Genomic DNA, 26,993 nt, shown 5'->3' with positions numbered 1-26,993 from the left:
TAGTAAGATTAGTCATTAATGAAGAGTACTGGTTGTTGCAACCCAGCAACATCTTAGTATGATTCCCATCTTACTATAAAGTTTGGGTTCTTAAAAGGGTAGTTTGCTAAGTTCTTTTTTGTATGACGGTGTTTGATGTATGTGCACACATGGACACAGAAAAATTAGAATAGTACTTGGTGCAACTATAAATCATTGCTTATTTATAAAACATCCTGAGTATTTGTTTCCCTAGTTTACTGTCAGAGAGAAAGGGAATTTATTTCAGGGCCAGAGGCCTAGCTGTTTACTGCACCTTTTCTGGGAGGGAAAGAAGTGACAAAACTGGTTCTTTCTCTTCCCTGCCTCCCACACCTAACTGTGCTCCTGGGGCTGCCGGTGAAGGCCTGTTCCATTAGATTTTGCCATTTAGGAGCAAAATGTATTATGTGGTGGCTCCTGAACAGTGAAATTCCTTTTCCTTTGAGAGCAAAGTATTAGTATTTCCCCTGTATTTTCAAAGTCTGGTTATTTTACCAAATTTGGAGAAGTGTCATTGGCATTTGCCCTATGCAAAACTGTTCTGTTGAATATTCATTGTTCTTTTTTCTTTTTGATTTAACTTCTGGTTCTATATCCACAGAACCAGTATCTGCAATTTCAGTTCTCCAAAATATGAATTTACTCATGAATTTTAACTGCTTAACTAAATCCCCATTCGAGGTCTATGAGAAGCAAAAATTAGTCTCCCCAGAACTGCAAACACTATCTCAACCAAATTATGATTATTCTCACTATCATTACCAGCCTTTCTATCAATTAACTTTGCAATAGCAGCAATAACTCACATAGTGGAAGCAACTAAATTGGTCTACTCGCAGCTGGCAGGCAAAACCTAAGGCATGGGGCGGAGGGGGATTTGATCTGGATTGCAGGTAGAAACTGAGGTGTCTACCACTGGTTTATCTAATCCAAGCCCTAGCAAAGAAAGCATGGAACAGGAGTAAAGAGAAGAAGCTGTGTTAGACCTTGGACTTTATATAACTAGACTAGTGGTTCTCAACCTTCCTAATGCTGCGACAGTTCCCCATGCTGTGGTGACCTCCAACTATAAAATTATTTTCATTGCTACTTCATAACTAATTTTCATTGCTACTTCATAACTAATTTTGCTACTGTTCTGAATCGTAACATAAATATCAGATATGAAGGATGTATTTTCATTTGCAACCAAATTTGGCACAAATACCCGATATGCCCAAATTTGAATACTGATGGGGTTGGGGGGGGGGGATTGAATTTGAGAGTTGTAGTTGTTGGGATTTGTAGTTAACCTATAATCAAATAACATTCTGAACTCCAACAACGATGGAATTGAACCAGACTTGGCACACAAAATTCCCATAACCAAAAGAAAATACTGGAAGGATTTGGTGGACATTGACCTTGAATTTTGGAGTTGTAGTTCACCTACATCCATAGAGCACAATGGATTCAAACAATGATGGATCTGGACCAAACTTGGCACGAATACTCAATATGCCCAAATATGAACACTGGTGGAGTTTGGGAAAAATAGACCTTGATATTTGGGAGTTGTTGTTGGGATTTATAGTTCACCTACAATCAAAGAACTCCTTGAACCCCACCAGTGATAGAATTGGGCTAAACTTCCCACACAGAACCCCCATGACCAACAGAAAATACTGGCGTGATTTGGGAGGAATCGACAGTGATTTAGGGGAGATGTAGTTCACCTACGTAGATCCAGAGAGCACTGTGAACCACTGTGTGGTGTTCGGAGGAGAAGTTGTGTGTAAAAGTAGTAATCAGAAGCTTGGTGTATTGGTTGCTAAACCATTTATGCGATGGAAAGATGCATAGAAATCTTCAATGGACACTAAAAAACAGTACCATCAGAACAACTTGTGCTTGGCTGAAAACTTCTTGCTAATTCATAGTGGAAAACGTCTTGATGCAGTCCGTCATCATGATAAAGGAAATAAGAAGAAAGCAGAAGAAAACAGAAATAAACTTCTGCCAATTGTGGAAACTATTGTCCTTTGTGGCTGACAAGAACCATCTTAAAGAGGGAGTAATGATTCTGGATCTATTACCTGTGAAGAACCTTTGCACAAGGGTGGTAATTTCAGGGCCTTGTTGAGATCTCATGCCAGATCAGGAAACACTGACCTCAAAAGTCATCTTGGAAAAAAGTTTCAACCCCTCTCAAAAAAAGGTTTCTGGCTATGGGCCTGAATATAGATGCATCCTAGGAGGGCTTGTTGGGATTATGGACTTTAGCCCTCAAAACTCCTAGCTGCAAAAGGGATCCATAAGCAAATTACATACATGGAAAACTCCCCTGACTTACTGCAAATAATTTTGGGGACTAAATAGTCCAAAGGCAACCGCCCCCCAAAATAGGATTTAAAATATGTGCCTGCAGGATTCTGGGGCTTGTAGTTTGGGGAGGGGAGGGTTCCCATTCTCAACAAGAGGAGTCCTGGGCTCACTGAACTACAAGCCCCAGAACTCTGCAGGTTTTAAAGTGGGACAGGAAAGTTCTATCTGATTTTGAAAACTAAGCAAGGTCAGTGCTAGTTAATGTTTGAAAGGGAGACCCTCAATGGTAGGTTATTATTTCAGGGGAAGGAGTTGGAAAAAATCACTTTGTTAGGCACAGTTGGGCAACAGCTTCTACCTCTCTCCCTCTCCCTCCCTCTTCCTCCCAGCTGGGAAAGAAGGCTAGGCTTAGGAAGATTCCCAAAGTCTTCCATTTGGCTTCAGCTTGACTGGACTCCTCTCAAGCTGGGGAAGAAGGCTGGACTGAAGTTGGGAGACAGAGGAGAAATGGTTAGGGAGGGAAATTGTCACCCTTTCTCCTCTGTTTCCCAAGTTGGGAAACTGGGGACAAATGGCTTGGGGAGGGAAAACAGCTCCTTTTCTCTTCCTCTGTTTCCCAAGTTGGGAGATGGGGAGAAATGGTCAGGGAGGGAAAGGAGTGCCCTTTCCCCTCCTCTCTCAACTCGGAGACTATGGAGAAAGGCTTGGGGAGGGAACCCCCTACTCCACCATCAGGCGGAGGCTGGCGAGTTTGCTAGTCTCATCTTGATGGAGGCGCAAAGGCACCTTTGGCGCCCGATTGTAATGCGCCATTGAATCTAATGTGCATCTCAATTTTGGCTAAGCACTTAAGCCAAAAGAGACGTTCATTAGATTTGATTTAATAGGGTACTTGTTGCGGACATCCAGTAATTTTTGGCAAAAGAGCAAAATGTTATCTTACTGACTTTTCTTTGAGTGATAGGATTGGGAAGCACTTTTATGCAGAAAATATATTGTTAAGCTCTGGAAGAAATACTGAAGAATGGTGGCAGTATTTCTTTTCTAACTCCTGTAATCAGTATTGGCAAATCAAAAAATAAATAAATTAGGAAACCATTTAGTTTAGTAAGAGAAAATACTGTGAAAGTATATTTGAAAAAAGTGGTATTTAAATATTACAAATGCATTCTATCCTTCAAAGTGCTTAATTATTGCACATTTTAGAGGATGTTTAGAGCTTTTGTATTTTTGATTTTTTTTTACCATATATATGTTTTGTTGTTGTTTATTCGTTCAGTTGCTTCCGACTCTTCATGACCTCATGGACCAGCCATGCCATAGCTTCCTGTTGGCCGTCGCCGCCCCCGGTTCCTTCAAGATCAAGCCAGTCATTTCAAGGATACCATCCATCCATCTTGCCCTTGGTCGGCCTCTCTTCCTTTTTCCTTCCATTTTCCCCAGCATCATGATCTTCTCCAAGCTTTACTGTCTTCTCATTCTGCGGCCAAAGTATTTTATCTTTGCCTCTAATATTCTTCCCTCCAGTGAGCAGCCAGGAATTATTTCCTAGAGTATGGACTGGTTGGATCTTCTTGTGGTCTAAGGCACTCTCAGGATTTTCCTCCAACACCACAGTTCAAAAGCGTCTATCTTCCTTCGCTCAGCCTTCCTTATGCTCCAGCTCTCGCATCCATAGGTTACTACAGGGAATACCATTGCTTTAACTATGTGGACCTTCGTTGCCAGTGTGATGTCTCTGCTCTTCACTATTTTATCGAGGTTGGCCATTGCTCTCCTCCCAAGAAGTAAATGTCTTCTGATTTCCTGGCTGCAGTCTGCGTCTGCAGTGATCTTCGCTCCTAGAAATATAAAGTCTGTCACTGCCTCCACATTTTCTCCCTCTATTTGTCAGTTATCAATCAGTCTAGTTGCTATAATCTCCTCTTCACTTTCAGCCATCACAGTGGTATCATCTGCATATCTAAGGTTGTTAATGTTTCTTCCAGCAGTTTTAACTCCGTATATATGTACTTGTGTATAAGCCAGTTTCGACCCCCCTCCCAAAACTGGGTTGACATACATAGGTTAATATATACTGTACCTATTGCGATGCCACTTCTGGCCCAGTGGTGTCACTAGGCAGGTGCAGGGGGTACGACACTAAAATGACTGCCACTGCTGCAACCCACAGAAACCTCCAACCTGTGTGGAATTCATAGTTTCCCACCATGGACCTCCTCCCTGTGCAACACCTTCCCTTCTGGATTGTGGCTCCTTCATCTCTGAGGCTCTTCTTCCTCTTTCCTTTACTTCTCACATTTGTACCTCATTCCCCCTTTTCTCTTCCCATTGCACATATGACCACCTCAAATTGGATGCAGAGCCTGTTCTTTTGTTTCCAATATATATCTCTCTGTGTGTATATACATATGCATCTATGTGAGACACAGAAAGCACATGCGTGTAGATAAACGTTCCTTGTGCAGGAAAAACCAAGGGAATTGTGTTGGGAGATGAGCAGAATGTGCTGGCAGGGCTGGCCCTTCGAGGTGGCACTGATGCTTCCCCTCTCAACTTATTCAGGGTCATATCATGGCTAATAAGTTTGGCCCCAAAACATCCCTCAATGTATACATGAGGTTGATTTATACACAAGCATATGCAGTATTCATAGGCTGTTTATAACCTTTTACTTGAATCTTTCCCTCCAGAAGGGAGATCTGACTTTAGTAGGATTCACTGTATTATGTGCTTGATCCACAGTTGGAGTCATACCAAAACGGTAACTCAGGAGATGGAGCCAATTATTTACTGCTCCCTGTGAGCACTAGGATGAATGATATGCACAGATCTGTAATCGGAGATTCTAACAGTCCAATTTAGAACTATAATGATCTATAATGGATAGTTCAAAGTGTAGTGAAATTTCCTTCTTTGGAACTTTTAAAACTGAGGCTAGATGAAACTTTTAAAATTGAGACTTTCTGTTGGGAGTGATTTGATTGTGTTTTCCTGTATACCAGGTGGTAGGACTTGGATGGCCTTTGTGTTTTTTCCCCCACCAGTATGATTCTATAATTCTTTATACAGTAGAGTCTCACTTATCCAAGCTAAATGGGCCGGCAGAAGCTTGGATAACTGAATATCTTGGATAATAAGGAGGGATTAAGGAAAAGCCTATTAAACACCAAATTAGGTTATGATTTTACAAATTAAGTACCAAAACATCATGTTATACAACAAATTTGACATAAAACGTAGTTCAATACGCAGTAATGTTATGTTGTAATTTCTGTTTTTACGAATTTAGCACCAAAATATCATGATATATTGAAAACATTGACTACAAAAATGGTTTGGATAATCCAGAGGCTTGGATAAGCGAGGCTTGGATAAGTGAGACTGTTATGGTTGAGCCTTCTGGCTCCGGTACTGGGAGACGGGGTCGTAAGACTCCTCGAGAGTCAGACTCTTTTGAGGAGCGTGAAAGGAAACGGCTCCGGGACTTATTTGCAGAACCAACAGATGAAGACTCATTTGAGGGTTTTACCGAGGGAATGGAGGAAGAGATGGTTAGCTCAGAGGAGGATGACATGGAGTGGACTCGTGTGAGGGAGGATTTGGGTGTCACCGGCACTGATAGCATGGGAGGCGATTGGCGGGTTGCAGGATCAGACCCATGGACGGGCTGGAGGGATGGAGCGGGATCCGCAGCTGGGGATGCTGTGGGGCGTAGTCAAAGGTGTTTTAGCTCTGATGAGGATGATGATGATGAGGCACCTGGAATTAGGATAGCAGCTGACAGCGATGAGGAGTTATGAACTGGGATAAAATGGGGTTTAGGATCAATGGCTAATTGCGTTGGGCAAGGTAATCTGGACGAACGCTTGGGCTCTTGTTGGGGAACTTCCTGAAGACGGGTGTGATTCGTTGCTGGATACGTAAGTTACCAAGGACACTGGGCATAGACGGCGGGAGGAACTGTGTGGGGTTTTTCTGTGCAACTTGTGTTTAATCTTGATAGCTTGGACCTCCGTCGTCTTTTTGACGGACATTAATTACCTACTCTGGATTGACGCTGGACTGACTGACTGACTACGACCTTGGACTATCCCTTCTGTGGCTATCGGTGGAACTCGTGGAACTTTAGACGCCCGCACTTGGCTTTCGACCTCGGACCGGACTGGGACCCTGCTGACCGCCGTGATCCTGATTGATGTGCCTGGACCCGGATTTCGCTCGTTGCACGGAGGAGTAACAGCCTGAGTTACTCATCTGTAGCTTTTTGGTAGCAGAGAGGAATCTGCTGCCAGCTTTTGATGTTCATTTTGACCTTTGTTTACCAACTTTTGTTTGTTTAAACTGCCAGGCTGAAGTAAGCACTTTTGAGTTAATCCGGATTAAACTCCTGTTTAATCCGGTTTATTCCTTCGAACCGTTTTAGTTCAAATGGAGCTGTTTCTGTTACTTTTCACACTGCAGACAAGTGTTTGCCTAGTCCTTTGTTTTCTACGGGCATTTTTGTGTTCTGTAACTTTAATAAACTGTGTTGTACTCTATTTGGTGGCGTTCTGTCTATGACAGATTGCCCAACGCAATAAAAGAAAGTTTTTCTAGTGAGGTATCCACGTCAAGAAGACGATGGAGGAACTTAAGGCCCGTTTTGACCAGCTACAGGCTGCATTTTACGCTGCACAAGCAGCACAGCCAGCTAAAGGACATGTAATGACTCCTGAACGTTTTGATGGGTCTCTAAACAAATTGCCCACTTTTTTGGCACAAATTGAACTTTATTTTTCTCAGATTAGTGCACAAGCTTTTCCTACGGACACTAGCAAGGTGGCATTTATTTTGAGTCTATTGACCGGTCCTGCGGGACAATGGGCAACTAATTTGATTCTGGGAAATGACCCAGTCAAGGACAATTTAGATGATTTCAAGAAATTATTATCAGACACTTTTGGGGATCCCCTCCGTATGGAAAATGCTAGCTGGGCTCTTTATCGGTTAAAACAGGGAAAAGGGTCTGTTTTGGACTATTTAAATAAGTTTAATTCTTTTCGTCATCAATTAGACTGGGGAGAGAACGCGTTTATGCTTTTGTTTACTGCTGGTTTGAATGATTATCTCCAAGATGAACTGGCACGATTAGAGCCGGCAGAAAACTGGGACGCCTTGGTGGCTAAGTTTTTGCGTTTGGACGCCCGGTTTGAATCTCGTAAACAGTCTAGGGCTATGTATGCGCCATCTGTATCTGCGCCTAGGGCACCTGTGGCAAAGGGGGAGGAGCCTATGGAACTTGGGGTGTTTAGAAAATTGTCAACGGCGGAAAAAGACCGTAGAAGGCAATTGGGATTATGTTTATATTGCGGGACTGCTGGGCATTTTGCTAGAAATTGTAACGTTAAGCCTTCTCAGCTTTCGGGAAAAGGTCAGCCCTAGTGCGACGTGAGTCCAACGCATTAGGGCTAATAAAGCAGTCACTTGAGGGGAAGAAACATGTTTTTGTACCCATTTCTTTATCTGTTGGGGGAAAAGAACTTGCTTCTACTCTGGCACTGCTGGACTCAGGGGCTACGGTCTCATATGTGGACGTTGGGTTTGCAAGGAAACATAGGCTTCCTACAGTACGTAAAGCATGCGATATATGGGTGGAAGGAGCGGATGGGAAACTACTAGAGTCTGGGGTGGTTAATCGTGAAACCGCAGAAATAACGTGGGAGGTACAAGGAGTAACTGGAGAATTTGTATGGGACATTACACGGTTACCAAGATACAATGTAATCCTGGGAATGGATTGGTTAACTTTAGTAAATCCTCAGGTGGATTGGGTGAAGCGTACTATAGCTTTTAAAAGGCAGGGATGTTTTGCGTTAAATACTTCTCAGATTGACATGGAGGGCGTACCTACTGAATATAGGGAATTTCAAGATGTGTTTTGTAAGAGGGAAGCGGATAAGTTGCCGCCTCATAGACCATACGATTGTGCGATTAGATTGGTAGAAGGCGCTAAGTTACCAGCAGGAAGGTTGTGCGCTCTAACGGTACCAGAAAGACAAGCCTTGAGAGAATTTCTTGACGAGAACCTAGCCAAAGGGTTTATTCGCCCATCTAGCTCTCCAACTGCTGCACCTGTGTTCTTTGTGGCTAAAAAGACAGGGGAGCTTAGATTAGTATGCGACTATCGGGTTCTCAACAAGCACACCATTCGTGATAGATATCCGCTACCTTTGATTTCAGAATTACTATCGAGAGTGCAAGGGGCTAAGATCTTTACTAAGCTTGATCTACGGGGGGCGTATAACTTGATTAGAATACGGGAAGGTGACGAATGGAAGACGGCATTTAACACGTGTTTCGGATGTCACGAGTTCCGTGTGATGCCTTTCGTATTATGCAATGCACCTGCTGTCTTTCAAAGATTCATAAATGATGTATTTAGAGATTTAATTGATCAATTTGTGGTGGTTTATTTGGACGATATATTAATTTTCTCTAAGGATGAAAAGGAACATCAGCAGCATGTAAGGCAGGTGTTACAACGTTTACGGAATAATGGGCTTTTAGCTAAGGCCTCCAAATGTGTGTTTCACGTGTCTGAGGTTGAGTTTCTGGGACATGTAGTTTCGGGAAAGGAGCTAAAAATGGACCCGCACAAAGTTGACGCAGTCAACTCTTGGCAGGAACTCAAGTCTAAAAAAGATGTACAGCGATTCTTGGGGTTTGCTAATTACTATCGGGAGTTTATTCCAAACTTTGCTAAACTTACTGTGCCTTTAACACAACTCTTACGTAAGAAGCAACCGTTTGTGTGGGGACGGGAGGCTCACGATGCGTTTATACAGTTGAAATCTAGTTTCCAAGCTGATAATATACTAATACATCCAGACATTGATAAACCATTCATAGTAGAAGCAGACGCTTCTAGTTATGCGTTGGGGGCTGTATTATCTCAAAGGGATTCATCAGGGACCTTGCGTCCCTGTGGATTCTACTCCAGACAACTAACACCTTTTGAACAAAACTACACCATCTGGGAAAAGGAATTGTTGGCTATAAAGGTGGCTTTTGAGGTGTGGCGGCACTGGTTAGAGGGCGCACGTCATCAAATTGTGGTCAGATCTGACCACAAGAACTTAGAACATTTACAAACTGCCAAGAAATTGAATCAACGCCAGATTCGATGGGCCTTGTTTTTCTCTAGGTTCAACTTTAAGGTTCAGTTTGTGGAAGGGAAGGTAAACCTACGGGCGGATGCCTTATCTCGTAAACCTGAGTTTAAAACTTGCGAGCAAACAGTGCGTCAGACAATATTGCCTACTGCTTCTTTATGCGTGGTAGAAAATGAGGTTGGTTTACACACTCAAATTCTAGAGGCTCAAAAGAACGACAATTGGACTCAAGAGCAACTCATATTGCTTTCGGTAGGGACTCGTACTGTGCTGCCTCATTTACAGGACCAGGAGGGAGTATTGGTACGTAATGGACAAGTTTATGTACCGGCGGGTGCACTCAGGTTGGAAGTCATTAGGGCACATCATGATGAACCGATGGCTGGGCATTTTGGTAGGTTTAAGACTGTACAACTCATTACCAGAAATTATTGGTGGCCTAAAATGTGACAGGACATTCTCCGTTATTGTGATAGCTGTGCAGTATGTCAGCAGAGCAAGACGCCTGTCGGGCGCCCTAGGGGATTATTATCTTCATTGCCTGTTCCTGAGAGACCATGGCAGATTATTTCTATGGATTTCATTTCTGACTTGCCTAGGTCAGGGGGTTATACATGTATTTGGGTGGTGGTGGATCTATTTTCTAAAATGGCTCATTTTATACCTTGTTCAACAATTCCAGCGGCTCCTACATTGGCTTTACTTTTTACCAAGCATATTTTCCGTTTGCATGGGGCTCCTGAGGTTATTATCTCTGACAGAGCTCCTCAATTTGTGTCTCGTTTTTGGAGGCATTTCCATGAGTGTTTGGGAACCAAGTTGAATGTCTCCTCTGCTTTTCATCCACAAACGGATGGACAATCTGAGAGAGTTAATGGGTTATTGGAGCAGTATTTGCGTTGTTTTTGTCTAGAACAACCGAGTGCTTGGGTAAAATGGTTGTCGGTGGCTGAGTTTGCTTATAATAACGCTGTGCATACGTCTAGTCAACACACACCATTTGAGTTAACTTATGGCTTCCATCCGCGGGGAGGGGTGGCGCCGTCGACTAATGTGGTTTCCCCTGATCCGGTGTACCGCTCTTCTGAAATGGCTGATTTACATGATGTTGCTCGTTGGTTGTTATTAGAAGCTAAGGCAGCGCAGAAGACTCAAGCAGACCGCCATAGACAAGCAGGGGAGGAGTTGGATGAAGGGGATATGGTTTGGTTATCCTCTAAATATATTAAACATACTGGGGGAAAGTTTGCGCCACGGTATTTGGGACCTTTCCCTATTGTTAAGAAGATTTCTTCTGTGGCGTTTAGGTTGCGCTTGCCACCTTCTTTTAAGATCCACCCTGTCTTTCAACGCTTTTTATTGAAGTTGGATACTTCTGGGCGCCGTAACGTTGTAGCTGAGGAGGTCACTGCTGTGTCCCCATCTTTGGAAGAGGAGGCCTTTGTGAGAGGGGATAGTGTTATGGTTGAGCCTTCTGGCTCCGGTACTGGGAGACGGGGTCGTAAGACTCCTCGAGAGTCAGACTCTTTTGAGGAGCGTGTAAGGAATCGGCTCTGGGACTTATTTGCAGAACCAACAGATGAAGACTCATTTGAGGGTTTTACCGAGGGAATGGAGGAAGAGATGGTTAGCTCAGAGGAGGATGACATGGAGTGGACTCGTGTGAGGGAGGATTTGGGTGTCACCGGCACTGATAGCATGGGAGGCGATTGGCGGGTTGCAGGATCAGACCCATGGACGGGCTGGAGGGATGGAGCGGGATCCGCAGCTGGGGATGCTGTGGGGCGTAGTCAAAGGTGTTTTAGCTCGGATGAGGATGATGATGATGAGGCACCTGGAATTAGGATAGCAGCTGACAGCGATGAGGAGTTATGAACTGGGATAAAATGGGGTTTAGGATCAATGGCTAATTGCGTTGGGCAAGGTAATCTGGACGAACGCTTGGGCTCTTGTTGGGGAACTTCCTGAAGACGGGTGTGATTCGTTGCTGGATACGTAAGTTACCAAGGACACTGGGCATAGACGGCGGGAGGAACTGTGTGGGGTTTTTCTGTGCAACTTGTGTTTAATCTTGATAGCTTGGACCTCCGTCGTCTTTTTGACGGACATTAATTACCTACTCTGGATTGACGCTGGACTGACTGACTGACTACGGCCTTGGACTATCCCTTCTGTGGCTATCGGTGGAACTCGTGGAACTTTAGACGCCCGCACTTGGCTTTCGACCTCGGACCGGACTGGGACCCTGCTGACCGCCGTGATCCTGATTGATGTGCCTGGACCCGGATTTCGCTCGTTGCACGGAGGAGTAACAGCCTGAGTTACTCATCTGTAGCTTTTTGGTAGCAGAGAGGAATCTGCTGCCAGCTTTTGATGTTCATTTTGACCTTTGTTTACCAACTTTTGTTTGTTTAAACTGCCAGGCTGAAGTAAGCACTTTTGAGTTAATCCGGATTAAACTCCTGTTTAATCCGGTTTATTCCTTCGAACCGTTTTAGTTCAAACGGAGCTGTTTCTGTTACTTTTCACACTGAAGACAAGTGTTTGCCTAGTCCTTTGTTTTCTACGGGCATTTTTGTGTTCTGTAACTTTAATAAACTGTGTTGTACTCTATTTGGTGGCGTTCTGTCTATGACAGAGACTCTACTGTAATATATTATAATGTAACTCAATTTAATACTAATAATACAATATGATAATATTAATTATATATTATTTATTATTGGTAATATTACTGGTAATATTACAGTATAGTGGTGTGGTGCAATATGCTGGTATATAGTGCTAGTGTTGTGCTGTGCTAGTGATATAATACACTGTATGTAAATATTATTTGTAAGCCGCTCTGAGTCCCCTTCGGGGTGAGAAGGTTGGGATATAAATGTAGTAAATAAATAAATAAATAAAGTTAAACTTCTGAGCTGGAAACCCTTATCAATTTATTGAAAAATACTCAGATATTTTCCAGCGAATCTCCAAATAACTTCTGCCTACATCATGCATTTTGGGTATAGATATTTGAGGGGTTAACATGCATAACATTTTTTACAACTATATCTTCTGTTTCCCTTTTTTTGATGTCAGGAGTGACTTCCTTGTGGGAAGCTTCTCTCATGTCCCCGCATGGGGAGCTAGAGCTGACAGAGGGAGCTCATCTGCTCTCCCCGGATTTGAATCACTGACCTGTTGACCAGCAGTCCTGCCAGCACAAGGATTTAACCCATTGCGCCAAAGGGGCTCCTTCTGTTTCCCTGATAGATAAAATAGATTATTTAGGCCCGGGCTGTGGCGCAGGCGGGAGAGCAAGCCAGCTGCAGTTAACTGCAATGAATCACTCTGACCAGGAGGCCATGAGTTCGAGGCCGCTCGGAGCCTATGTTTGTTTGTCTTTGTTCAATGTTAAAAAGGCATTGAATGTTTGCCTATATGTGTAATGTGATCCGCCCTGAGTCCCCTTCGGGGTGAGAAAGGCGGAATATAAATGCTGTAAATAATAAATAATAAATAGGATTGCATCTGCATCTTACTTATAGGCATTCCCCAAGTTGTAAACAAGATAGGTTCTGTAGGTTTATTCTTAAACTGAATTTGTGTGTAAGTTGGAACCAGTATATCAGCCAAAATTATATATACTGTATATTGTTTCCCTTTTTAGTTGTAGTCTTAATGATCTGATTTGCATTTGAATTCCTTCAGATCTCTTGAGCATATACTCATGGTCTTACTGATTTAAAACTGCTTATCAACTTGATTAGAATTTCCTTCTCCGTAATTTTATGACTGTTTTATAAATCAACATGTGTCTTTGGTGCCCATATGCCCTTTCTCTTCTGTAGCGAAGGTCAGTGCAACTAACAGTCAGTATTGCCATTGTCCATGTCTTGCTGACCTTATGCAGAGCTTTTTGATGTAATGTTCCATTCCTATTAATTGTGCTACTTTTGTTTATATGCTTTCTGAATTTCATTTTTGGGAAATAATTTTCCTTCCTGAAATCTTTGGCACAAGAATTTTGATTCACTTAGTCTGGATAAATTAAATGCAGCTTGTGAGGGTTGAAAAATAATAACTCCTATTGTGTGTCTGTTCTATATATGCATTTTTTTAGGATTCCATACATGCTCATTGAATTTGAATCCATTCTCCTGCCTTGCTTTGCTTGTCACACAGTAGGCCTGACTGGCAGCCTTTCTTTGGCCTCTCATGTGTCAAGACTAATGCTGCAGTTAAGAGTCCAAACTTTGTACTTGGTGGGGAATGCATGGAAGGATTAAGCATTCCTTCTCTGTACTCTGCTCAGAATAAAAAGAATTGTACAGTGAAATGGAGAAGTGGTAAGAGGGAGGCTTATCCCTTGGGGAAATGAAATAGATGGGAGCAAATTTCCCCATGAGCAGGAGAAGGCTAGATGCAGACTGTACAGAAAAATGCAGTAGTATGAGTTATCCTTTATTTTCTAGTTTCATCAAGGAGCGTTCCAAGGTCAACGCACTGCCCATGAAGAATAAGAAGGCTAGCAGTTTTCACGAGTTTGCTCGCGACACCAGTGATGCCTGGGATATTGGGGATGATGAATATGAGGACTTCTCATCTTTCCAGACTTTGAACTCTAAGGTGGCCAAGGCCACAGCAGCACAGGTACTGGAAAACCACAGCAGACTACGTGTGAAACCTGAATGGCCTCAGGCAGCTCTTAGTGAAACTCCAGCAAACTGTAAGGTCATCAAGTCCAGTAGTGATGCCCAGATATTTAGGACGCCTGGTAAGAACCCTCCTGCTCTTTACAACCAATTGCTTTTTCAAAAATCTCAGACTCCTGTAGTTCTGTACATATGTCACATTTGAAGCTAACTACAGAATAGAAACTTGGGATTCAGCAAAGATTTCTTTCTCCTATGGAAACAGTAGTACTTTTGAATGTATGCAGTCAGTGTTTGGTTCAGTCTTGAAAGGAGGAGGTGGGATATTCTAGTGGCAAGACGTTAGTTGTCGCATTTCTCCTTGTTTTGCTTTTTGTTTAGCAGAAGTAGAACAAATTTATGTAGATCTGTACACATTTTCTCATTCAATGATATTGTTGGTAGGATGCTGGATTATATGGATCTGATCCAGTGGCATTCTTCTTATTTAGCTGATGATGTTTGGTATTTCTTGCCACATAATTTACACTGTTTAATTTACACTTTGCAGCCCATGTTAACCAAGTAGGCAAGTCTTGATATGTTCCTATGAAGTAATCTTGTCAAGTGATCTTGTGTGTCAGTCTCCATAATTTTGTGGTACTTTCAGACACAGTTGTTGTATCAAGTCTTTTGACATGATTGGGCTGTACTTTCAGTGAAGCCCTTTGGTTACAAATCCATGTGGATAGATTAGGGGAGGAGGTTAAGCTTGTTTTTTTTGGGGAAAGCATAGCATTTTTTCAGGTATTTAAAATTATTGTGTGTAAATGACAAACAAAAAGCAACAATCAAGTGAAAATAGTACGGTAACAAACTGAAACTGTACAGTTATAACATCTTAACAAACTTGTACCCTCCTTTCCCTGTGAACCCACCACTTATGACTTCCGACACTATTCATTGTGAATTTTATACCTATTTAAAAACTACCCATATATCTGTTTAATAAATTTCCCTTACCATCTATTTTACAATCTACAGTTGTCTTCCTTTCAAATTATTAGCCTCCATTTTTAGCAAATTCCTTATTTCCTCCCTGAATACCATTTGTTAGCTTAGCCATTTTAATATAATCAAATAGTTTTTGACTAGGTTTTTTTTAGCAAGCATGCAATAAGTTATAGAACTAGCTGAGGCTGTACAGACGTGTTCTTTTGTGTAGGTGTTGTTGAAACAATGAAAACATATTCTACTTTCAGGCTCTGAGAAATCTTCCTTGTCTAAGGCCTCTTCTGCACTGTCATATAAAGTCCAGATTATCTGCTTTGAACTGGAGTAAATACAGTTTAGAAGGGGCCATAGATGGTATCAGAGCTCAATGGCTGACCACAAGATGGCATCAGAGCCTATATAGCCCTCTGTTTCTTAGTACTGAGATGTAGAGGCGCTTGGGGTTGTAAACTGTCCTGTTCAGCATATTGGAAGAAGAAAGCAGGAAAGAGAGCATGAAAACTGGAGAGGGAAAGGGAAAGCAGCAATAGCTTGTCCATGGCTGTGGTTGATGGAAAGACCAAGTGATCTCAGTCAACCAAAGAGCTATAATAGTATGGTAATCTCTGAACAATGGCTGTCACTAAAAATGTGACATTTTGCCTTCAGCAGCACACTCATTAATGAAGACTTTCAGGTCTTTTCTTTTCCATCTGAAGCGTTGCATCAGTTGCAGTGAATGGCTTAAACATTATATTATCTGTAAGGATAGGAATTCTCTGTTTTGTAGGATGTGCAGTTGAAGCAGAGCAGTTCAGCCCAATAGGAGTGAGCGATTTGCTGGTTTATATAGTCCTGGCTTAAAGTTGCACTTGTGCTTTCAAAATATCAGCATGGTGGGGAAAAATTCAACAGATATACTTTCTGCCATCATTTCAAGATGGAAGAGAGAATTCATAAGTATGAAGACTTTCCTTGCCATGCATGTGGACATTTTTATGGAATTTTAAATCCTGGATGCATGAAGACTGTGAAATCTGTTGTCCAATATGCTCTTAGCCTGATAGACTCCTTTTAACTCTTTTAGAAGATGTCTGCACACACAACTCCCTCCACAAGCAACAGTCACTACCACTCCGACCCATCATTCCACTTGTTGCTCGTATCTCTGACCAAAACGCCTCAGGAGCACCTCCCATGACAGTGCGTGAAAAAACTCGCTTGGAGAAGTTCCGACAGCTTCTTTCCAGCTCCAACACAGATCTAGGTGAGTCTGGTTTGGGAAACCAAGAAGTATCTGCGGTCTTGTTTGTTTTAGAAGGACCACCAGAGAATGGCACATTCTCTAACAGGTCCTTTCTCCTGTTTAGAAGCGGGTGTGTTGAAAACAGAAGTGAGTTATAATAAAGTATCCAAATATCCAGTACCCACTGCCTGAGTCATTGATAAGCAGTCTCGGCTAATCTGGGGGCCAATGTGGAATAGTGGTCAGACTAGGTAGGACTCTGGAATTCATGCTCAGCCATAGAAAGGCACTGGGTGATCTGGGGCAAGCCACATACTCTCAACTTCAAAACAAAGCAATGTCAAAACCTTTTCTGAACAATTCTTGCCAAAATAATCCTGCCACAGATTCTCCCTAGGGCAGTGATGGCGACCCTATGGCCCGCTCACCTGCCCGCTCACCTGCCCTCCCACTTGCTTGCTCACCCCTCCCCCAGTTGACACCCCTCAGTTTGGGCACTCGTTCTCTAAAAGGTTCACCATCACTGCCCGAGGGTCTCCATATGTCAGAGATATCCTGAAGGCGCACAACAGCAACAACAACAACAACTTTCCACAATCTGTCAGAAATTGCTGTAATCTCCACCCAGACGTCTCATTATTGAAATTCAGTGGCAGAAAACACACTCTCAGCTTAACTTTCTCTTGTGTACATGTCTTCACATTAAAATAAAGAGTTAATGGGAGGCATTCCATGTTCTAAAGGAGAATTACAACTTCAGAAAAGCAGTTCACTTTATTTTAATGAGAAAATGCTGTTTCTTCTTTACTTTGCTATGATAGGGTTGCCAGCCTTTGCCAGGAGTGATGAAACAGGCTGGGGGGAGGGGGACCACAGAGAGTCATATGTTGCCCTCTTTTGACCTAAATTATACTTCTCTGACCCAGTGCCCTCTAGACACGATAGCTACAACCACAATAAGCTCCAGCCAGCATGGATACTTCTGCTTTTGCTAACACATCTGGAAGGCACCAGATTGAGAAAGCTTGGTTTAAAGGATAAAGCAATACAGCTCTGCATCTGTTGAAATTAGTTCACAGTGCTCTGAGCTGAATTGAATATAGATTAAAATTATTTTGTTATATAACACTTTAATGCAAATGTAATTAAAAACCAAAAATGCTAAGACACCCTTCTTGTCATAGAAACGTGTACATTCAAAGAAAAAGGTTTTCATTGGCTTGGAATTTTGGAGAAGTTACCTCTCCCACCCCCGTTAGAGAAATGCCCATCAGAATACTATATGTGAAGAAACTTGCCACTATTTATTTGCAGATGAATTGAGGAAATGTAGCTGGCCTGGTGTCCCCAGAGAAGTCCGTCCTGTGACATGGCGACTATTATCAGTAAGTGCTGTATCTCCCTGAGCTGAAGTAGCTTGTATGCTCCTACGTATGGAAAGTGTGTGTGTATGTGTGTGAACAAGAGGAATAACTGCAATGAGATAGTTACCTCTCTTTCTAATTTACATCCTTATTTTTTTTCAACACTTGAAATTATTCAATGGAAGAGAGAAATGTCACTCCTACAGTGTAAGACAGGAGAATATTATATTTTAAAACCAGAGACTTAAAATGGGAATTGTATATATATTGTGCCATTGATACTTGAAAAATGCTAGGGTGGAGCAATGAACAAGAGAAGGTCCAACATCGTCCTATTCCAAGACTCCAGAAGATCATTTCAAAAGCATGTTATTACCAGGATTGCTGGATTCAACTAAAGGTACACTCTCATGCCTTTAAGAATACACTTCAAGTGTAGATTCTGGCAGGTGCAAGTTTTTTCATCACAGAAACACTTGAATTAGAAAAACTGAATTTGTAATACTTGGTCTTTTGTGCAATTCTTACAGGGTTTCAAATTTTCTTGAGTTGAATCCAGCTACATTAGTTTACTATTACTCCTGTAAACTACTACTGCAGCAGTAAATAGTAGAGAGGAGATGGAGCAGGGCATAACATTGAACAAAGCAGAAAAGAGGAGAATTCTGGCCTCTCTCTTTATTATAGGGTTACCTTCCTGCCAGCATGGAGCGGAGGAAGCTGACTTTGCAGCGCAAGCGAGAAGAGTATTTTGGTTTCATTGAGCAGTATTATGACTCTAGAAATGAAGAGCATCATCAAGATACATACCGGCAGGTACAAAAAAATTACTTCCTGATGCATGATGTTTATGTTATATAGCAAACTGGGTTATTTTAAGGATTCATGACATTGTCATGAAAATATGATGTGCAGATTTGATAAATGTGAATTTAATATGTGTGAGTATGAATGAATTTTATAAAAAGTGTATGGATGGGGCCTAATTTGGCTGAAGTCACAATTATAAAATTAAGGCCTGCAATGACTAACTGCCAGCTTGCTGAACTGTAATTAAAACTGTGATAAGAACTGTGACAGTGATAAGACATCTGTTTACATCTATCAACATTGCTGACTTGATGAAATTTTGGGGAAAACCAATATGTTTACATTAATCAGAGACCATGGCTCTTTTAAGTTGAGGAAATGTTTACAGTGTTTAGAAGGAAGTCAACACAGAGCTCCTTGAGAATCAACACTAATCAAGAAGGGTCAACATCTGCCGGAAACTAAGATGGAGCCAAAATGGAAGACATCTATCATTAATTTACAACTTTGGGACAACATCAGCCAAATATTGACCTTCTAACATTCCAAAAAGTGTGACAGACAGCGAGCTGTTCAACCGTCATGCTCTGTGGAGATGATGTATGGGGTGTCAGATCTGCAGTGGAAAGCAGAATTCTAGACACTGTGGCCTCTTTTTCTCAATGGAAGTGGAAGGAGTGTGTTTTGGAGTGATGATACATGTTGCAGAGAGTCAGGTTCTGCTGTATGGAAAACAGATCTGATCTTTGGCATTGTTCTTAGAGAAAGAGAAGTTTTGGTGTTTTGAAGTTTAGGAGTTTTTGGAACTGTACGTTAGCAGACTGCAGGGAAAGCAGGGTCTGGCCTAAACAGGCGTTTCTCCAAGAAGGGAGAAACGATATGATAACATTTGGATGCATGAGGATGAATGCATGTACATGTGTGTGAATGCTGAGTAAAAATATAACCCCCTTTGTTTGTTAGCCAATGTAATGTTGTGGAATCCAATGTAGTATGTCTGTATGTCCAATGTCATTCCTTGTATACTTCTGTAAAAGTTCTGATATACCCTCTAACACTGGAAATTGCAATAAAAAGAGCCTTTGTTTAAAAAGTTTTCATGACAACATGACGCCTTAAATATTTATATTAATAGAGGCCTTCTGTATCCCCGCTTCCTATCATGTCAAACCCATTTTACACAATCTTGATGATATCATAACAGAATAGTTGATTTGTATTAGCTGCCTGAAATGAGCAGATCTGACACTTGACTTGACCAAGTCAACCTAGGAGTGGAGTATTCTAAAAAAACAAAAAAACAAAAAAAAAACAAGTTAGATATTTGGTTGCCCTAAATATGTTTTCTCAGGCCACACTCTTGTTCCAGTTACCGTAAGAACCACCCATGTTGAAAGAATAATGATTAATAGGCTGTTATGTTTATGTTGGCTTCCATATTGAAATACTCTTTATGTATATCTGAACAAGTAAATACTTCTTGGCGGAAGGGTAATTGTTCTACAAGACAATATTGCCTGTTCATATTCTAAAGGCACCAAATCCTGTCTGATCTTGGAAAGCTAAGCAGAGTCAGCCTTGGTTAATAGTTCAAAGGGACTAACCAATATTAGGTGCTGGAGCCTATATTTCAGAAAAAGGAATTGGCAAAAGTCTTCCTTGGCCATGAAAACTCAACAAAATTCATTGGGTTGCCATAAGTGAACATGCCACTTGAACATGCCACATACCTTCAGTCATAGTTCTGCTGTCAATCAGGCTATGTTAAAACACCCTCTTTATGCTGAAATTGTGAGCAGATGATATTAGCAGACCTTAATTTTCATTATTTGAAATATATCTATCTATCTTACAGATCCATATAGACATTCCACGGACAAATCCTCTCATCCCTTTGTTCCAGCAGCCATTAGTTCAAGAGGTGAGAAGTGGCTTGCTTTTCTTTCTAGCCTTTTTTGCAGTTCAATATTCCAGGCTATATTGGTGGCTAAGGATGGTTTGGCAAGAATCCATAGCAATAATATTCTTCCCTGGTCAGCTGCTTTCTGCTGTATCCAAGAGCTGTTCTACTAGACTAGGAAATCTCTTATGGTTTGAATGCAGATGACAATGTTATCTGCTCCCTACTCAGTAATAAATGCTGAGTGTGGAGACTCAGATTGAGATGTGTACAAAGAAATTTATTTAGGAGGAGCTGGCATGGTTTGCATGCTTTATTTTTTAATCCTTCACTGGTACAAGAAATGTTGCTGTTTTGTACAAAATTCACATTATCTTGAAATACCAGAACTAGATGTTAGAACATGCATGCATTTAATTAGGGAGAAAATAGTCATGGGTTACTTTTTTGTCCCATATCTTATAATGCAAAACATGTGATACAATATCAAGTTCCATTTCCTTGTTCCCCCAATTTCATTGACTATTGCGTGTGGAAACAGAAAAGCTCATGGCATATTGGTAGCCCATCGCATATCTTCTTTTGCTAGATGTTGAAGAGAAGAGAAGAGAAATGACAGAGCTGTGGGGTGGGGTGGGATATTATCTGCAATGCATTCACACTAAAATTGAATTACGGTCTACATTTAATAAGAAACCACATTCTTCTTAACTTATACTCACATTAAAATGAATGAATGTAAAAAAAACTGAAATAGAAATTTAAAAATGAACAGATAAAATGAAGAGCAATGGATACTGCTATTTTAAACGTTCCTTTCAGGTCAGAGTGTGCTGACATTTTCTTTCAGGCAGTCACTGAGTTACAAACAACTCGTAGTTAAGAACAGGGGTGAGACAACAGGAAGTAAGAGAAATCTACCCCTCAGAAGGGAAATTCACTCCTGAAAGAGTTATCATGGGGAAAAGATGTCTCCACTGAAGCTTTTTCATCAATTCTTGCTTTCACAACAAGCCAGGTTTTTCAAAATCCAGAAGTGAGGTGAAATCTTCTGATCAGGGGCACAGACTGCAAAACAAACGCCACAGGGGTGTTAACCTTCCCTGTGCTAACCAAAGCTTTAAAAACTCTATTTGGCTGGAGTTACACTTTTTAAAAAATCTGTTTTTTCCTATTTACATACAAATTCAGCTTAAGAACAAATCTACAGATCCTATTGTGTTCGTAACTTGGGGACTGCCAATGTATGTATGTATGTATGTATGTATTAATCTTGGCAGTTTATTTAGAACATTTAATATTCTTTTCACTCCCTAAGGATTCCTTGAGTGGCTTAGAAAATACCTTTAATTTTTTTTTTTTACAAATGCTAAGATGATGTACTAGCAAGATGTCTTTGAAGAAGAAATGGGGATAACATTTCACCACTGTAATTTGACTTGCCTAAGACCGACCATCTCACTGACAGGGCCAAAATACAGTTGAGCTTCCAGCTAGAATTCAAGTTGAACATACTTGAAAGCCAACTTCTGCAGTGTAACTCAGAGTTGTCTGACCAGCTTAATTCATTCTTTTCTGATGCCCACAAATCATGCCTGAAATGTAAAGTCTGAGTAGGCTTATTCACTCCAGAATTAATGTGCATTTGAGTTTGCTGTATCTGAATGCCAGTAGTTGACTGGATGTTGACATTTATGACAACTAATGCAAGGACTGTCTAAAACCGCAGGCCTTGCAACCATGAAAGTTTGATTCAGATCTTCAGGTTTCTGGAGCACAGAAGCACACAGTGAGTCCCATGAATAAATACACAACAAAGTCCTGTGGTGTTGGTCTTGAAATCAATTGGCCCCTTACTATTCTGAGATCCATTATTGCCACGCTTAAAATGGCTTGTATGCTGCTTGTAAGCAGACATTAGCTCATAGATTCTGGGAAAAAACACTGTTTTGTCTAAAAGTTGAAACATTTCTGTTAATTATGCTGCTGAGCAAACTCATGTTCAGAGTATAATGATTGAGGGATATCTATTGTAATGGTATTGACCATCATTGGCGAGCAATCTGCAAGGTGCTAAAAAAATTCAAGCAAGTTTGTCAAGAAATGTATATTCATATTAGTGTGGATGGCCCCAAATTTTAAAATATTCTAGCTGGTTTTCTGGGACCAGCAATACAGTGTTCCCTCACTACTTTGCGGTTCACTTTTCGCTGATTCGCTGTTTTGCGGTTTTTCAATAAACTCTAAAAGACTATTATAAATCATAAAAGATTACAATTTACAGCCTAAGGAAGGGAGGAAGGAGAAGCCAAAGGGAGAGAAAAGGAGTCCAAGCGGCAACGGGAGGAGAAGGAGGCAATTTATCAACACACGATTGGATGATAAAGACTTAAAATAGTGTATACGTAACTACTAAAATAATATATAAATATTAAAATAAATATAGCGTCCCTACTTTGCGGATTTTCACTTATTGGAACCTAACCCCTTTGATAAGTGAGGGAACACTGTATATACTTTGTGTATATTTCTTTTGTTAAATGAGAAGGTTTCAAATCTAGAATGGGAACAATGACTGCAGAGCCAGACCGTAGACTAGAACACTTAGAATTCTCCAGTAAGTGTGGCCACTGGCCATGCTGGCCAGAATTTCTGTGAGTTGCCTTCCAAAAAGGTAACATTTCCAAGCTTTGCTCAGATATGACACTTTGCCTGTCTGTTAATGCCAGTTTGAAGGAGTTCAAATGTTATGACATCCAGCAAACAGCCCATCTGTTTATGATTTTATATGTAGAATTTTGTATTAAAATTGAAACATAGCTTAGATCCTTCAAAATATCTATTTTCATAATCCAGAAACATATATCTAGCAGTTGCAACTGTAGTCAGAACATTTGAGTAGATCTAATCCCTAAAAGTAATTATGTCATCATAACCATTGTCATATGGGGAAAAGCAAGGATGATTTGCCTGGAGTGACCTGTGTGGTCACAGTAGCAATCTTTCCCCTGTCATGATCCCATGCATTGCCACCAAGCAGCAGTATGGCCCAGTGGCTCATGTATTTTCCCTGGTGTGTAATTGTGATGAAGACATCATTTCACATTGGGGAGATTTCGAATGTGTGAACTAGGATATATAAGAAACATCATTACACAATGCAAGTGGCTTTGAAAAGGTTTCAGTACTGTTAGTACAGTATGGAAACCTGGAAATGACTTGATATGACTGTCCTATATGTCAGGGAGAGAATTGTGATTGAAGCAGGAACATTGGAAGCAGCCTAGCATGTTTTATTGACTGTAGAGCTCCAGGGTACCAGGTAGATCTCATTCCCAATACCTGCTTCCTGATCTTTCTAATTGGATGTGTCAAGCATTGAAAGTGAGGCCTCTTCCTTCAAATATGTACTCTGATTCTGAGCTGTAGTTCCTCCTCATAAATGTCTTCTCTAGATATATTTTGAAAGAGCTGTGTTTGAAATATAGTTTATTTTTAGCAAAATTGGGAGAGAGCCCCTCTGCTGTGTACTCACTACCAGCATACTTGAACTTGTCATTGCAAAATAGGTTAGCATGCTAAGATCTTGAAGATGAAAGTTGAAAGTTGTTTTCATTGAGAACTTGACTAAAATTGCATTATGTGAATGCTACATGTCTATATATATAAATGAGTGATGGCATCACGGCGACCCACAAAACAACAAAACTACAGGCCCCCCAACCTCGAAATTTGACAACACAACCCATCATCCACGCCTCTAGGTTGATACAACAAAAAGAAAAGAAAAATAAAGTCCTAATTAGAGGGAGAGCAATAATTGTTTTTATCCAATTGCTGCCAGTTTAGAGGGCTAATCTCTGCCCACTTGGTCTCCTAGCAACCAACTCAGCCAAGGGACAGCCAGGGTTCAGTTAGGGGACAGGCAGATTTAGGCCTCACTTAGGCTTCTTCCATAGATGATCTAATTTGCACTGGATTATATGGTAGTGTAGACTCAAAGCCCTTCCACACAGCTATATAACCCATTTATAATCTTATATTATCTGCTTTGCACTGGATTATCTTGACTCCACACTGCCATATAATCCACTTCAGTGTGCATTTTATACAGCTGTGAAAAAGGGGCCTCATATAATCCAGTTCTAAGCAGATAATATAAGATTATCAATATACAGTAGAGTCTCACTTATCCAACATAAACAGGCCGGCAGGATAAGTGACTATGTTGGATAATAAGAAGGGATTCAGGAAAAGCCGATTAAACATCAAATTAGGTTATGATTATATAAATTAAGCACCAAAACATCATATTATACAACAAATTTGACAGAAAAAGTAGTTCCATGTGCAGTAATGCTATGTAGTAATTACAGTAGAGCCTCAATTATCCAACACTCGCTTATCCAACGTTCTGGATTATCCAACACATTTTTGTAGTCAATGTTTTCAATATATCGTGATATTTTGGTGCTAAATTCATAAATACAGTAATTACTACATAGCATTACTGCGTATAGAACTACTTTTTCTGCCAAATTTGTTGTCTAACATGATGTTTTGGTGCTTCATTTGTAAAATCATAACCTAATTTGATGTTTAATAGGCTTTTCCTTAATGCCTCCTTATTATCCAACATATTCGCTTTTCGAACATTCTGCCAGCCCGTTTATGTTGGATAAGTGAGAGACTACTGTACTGTATTTACAAATTTACCACTAAAATATCACAATGAATTTAAAACACTGACTACAAAAACATTGTTTATGAAAAGGCAGACTGCGTTGGATAATCCAGAACATTGTATAAGCGAATGTTGGATAAGTGAGATTCTACTTTAATATGAAATAATTACTGGGATAGAATAATGCAGAACAATATAATCTCTAAAACCAGGACAGTAAATAAAGAGCAACACTCTGAAAGCAGGGAAATTGGAAATTCCACAAAGGAAACAATCAGGGCCAGCTAACACCTCCCAAGAAAGGATTCTTCCAGAAAGGAAGCTGAGAAGGGAGTGAAGCACTGTGTATTACCAAAGTCATTATTATTACTATCATTACTATTATTATTATTATTATTATTATTATTATTATTATTATTGTGTTGTGGTCAACCGTGAAAATGAATACAATCTGGCTCCAAGTATTCAAAAACACTGAAATCAGAATATATAAAAATTAATGTGGTATAATAAAACAGAACAATACAATCTCTAAAATCAGAACACTAAATAAAGAACAACACTCTGAAAACAGGGGAATTCCACACAGGAAACAATCAGGGCCAACTAACACCTCCCAACAAAGTATTCCCATCATCAAAGTCTGGCAAATCCTCTGTTTTCTCAGGGCCACAGACAGTAGAAGCACATAAAATATCGCAAACAACACCACTCTGAAAACAAGGGAATTCCAGACAGGAAACAATCAGGGCCAGCTAACACCTCCCAACAAAAAATTCACTTAGGGAGGAAATAGCTAGGCTTTAAAGCTGCAAGGCCATTACATCCTAATCATTTTTCCTAATTGCAGCATTCATACTTGCCTCCAACAGACAAAAAAAAATCAGAAATATTGTATATTCACAACCTTTAGGAAATAATATCCCCTGATGGCACAGCGTGAACTTCTGGACCGAAAAGCCGCAGGTTTGAATTGGGGAAGCGGAGAGAGCCCCCACTGTTAGCCCCAGCTTCTTCCAACCCAGAAGTTCAAAAATATGCAAATGTGAGTGCATCAATAGGTACTGCTCCGGCGGGAAGGTAACGCCGCTCCATGCAGTCATCCCACATGACCTTGGAGGAGCTCTTCGGCTTAGAAATGGAGATGAGCACCAACCCCCAGAGTCAGACATGACTGGACTTAATGTCAGGGGAAAACCTTTACCCTTTACCTTAACTACCACCAATTCCTCAATACTTTATTTCCCATACCACCATATGGTGGCCAGGCACAGCTAGTTTCTTTATAAAAGTGTAACAAATCTTTTGAAGATTCTTCCACCTAGAACAAAATATATGTCAAAGTCACTAATTTACAAGATTCATTCCTGGTCAGTTCATTCTTGTTTCGTGTAAGACCTGAGCAAGAAAGACATCTTGAAGAGAGGTTAAAAAAGTATATGGGAATGAAACTGTGTGACACTGTGCCAAGCCGGCAATATAGTGATTATGTTGCTGAAGCACATTGAAGGCAACACAATCCGAAATACAGATTGCCTACAACAATTAAAAGTTCATTCTGACAATTTCTTCCCTATCATACAACTATTTAAGAACTATTCAGTCATCCTAATGTTTTTTTGTGTTGATTAACTGTATTACTAAAATAAACTATCCAGTTTACTACTTGGTAGTTGTGTGAAATACTACCTGTATAAGTTTTCCTTCATTTTAAGATCAGTAGGAACTTTCTTCATTGTGAAATAAAAATTGAAAACTCAGAAAGGAGACCAAACTTCCATTGAGTTTTTCCTTCTTTCTAGTGGTTAATACCAATCATTGTAGAACAGGAGAGTAAAACACTTCCTGTTCAACTGGTTATACTGACAATGAAGATAGATGATCCTGAAGTTACATCT

At 40.7% G+C, this 26,993-nt stretch overlaps 1 protein-coding gene across 3 annotated transcripts in view; it reads left to right on the top strand.

Moving 5' to 3' along the window:
• The window catches only part of tbc1d22b (TBC1 domain family member 22B), a 69,770-nt gene that overhangs the window by 13,819 nt on the left and 28,958 nt on the right, over positions 1 to 26,993 (top strand). For 2 of the 3 annotated variants that reach the window (XM_008119319.2, XM_062978441.1), the window contains 5 exons: positions 13,940 to 14,241; positions 16,179 to 16,358; positions 17,652 to 17,722; positions 18,389 to 18,517; positions 20,367 to 20,432. In XM_008119319.2, the coding sequence (XP_008117526.2) occupies positions 13,940 to 14,241; positions 16,179 to 16,358; positions 17,652 to 17,722; positions 18,389 to 18,517; positions 20,367 to 20,432 (748 nt within the window). The remainder of the gene's footprint in view (positions 1 to 13,939; positions 14,242 to 16,178; positions 16,359 to 17,651; positions 17,723 to 18,388; positions 18,518 to 20,366; positions 20,433 to 26,993) is intronic. The other variant, XM_062978440.1, reaches the window with a different exon arrangement.

The sequence above is a fragment of the Anolis carolinensis genome, chromosome 4 (assembly GCF_035594765.1).
Source record: "Anolis carolinensis isolate JA03-04 chromosome 4, rAnoCar3.1.pri, whole genome shotgun sequence".
Lineage (NCBI taxonomy): Eukaryota > Metazoa > Chordata > Lepidosauria > Squamata > Dactyloidae > Anolis > Anolis carolinensis.
This window is presented reverse-complemented; position numbering and strand designations above follow the sequence as displayed.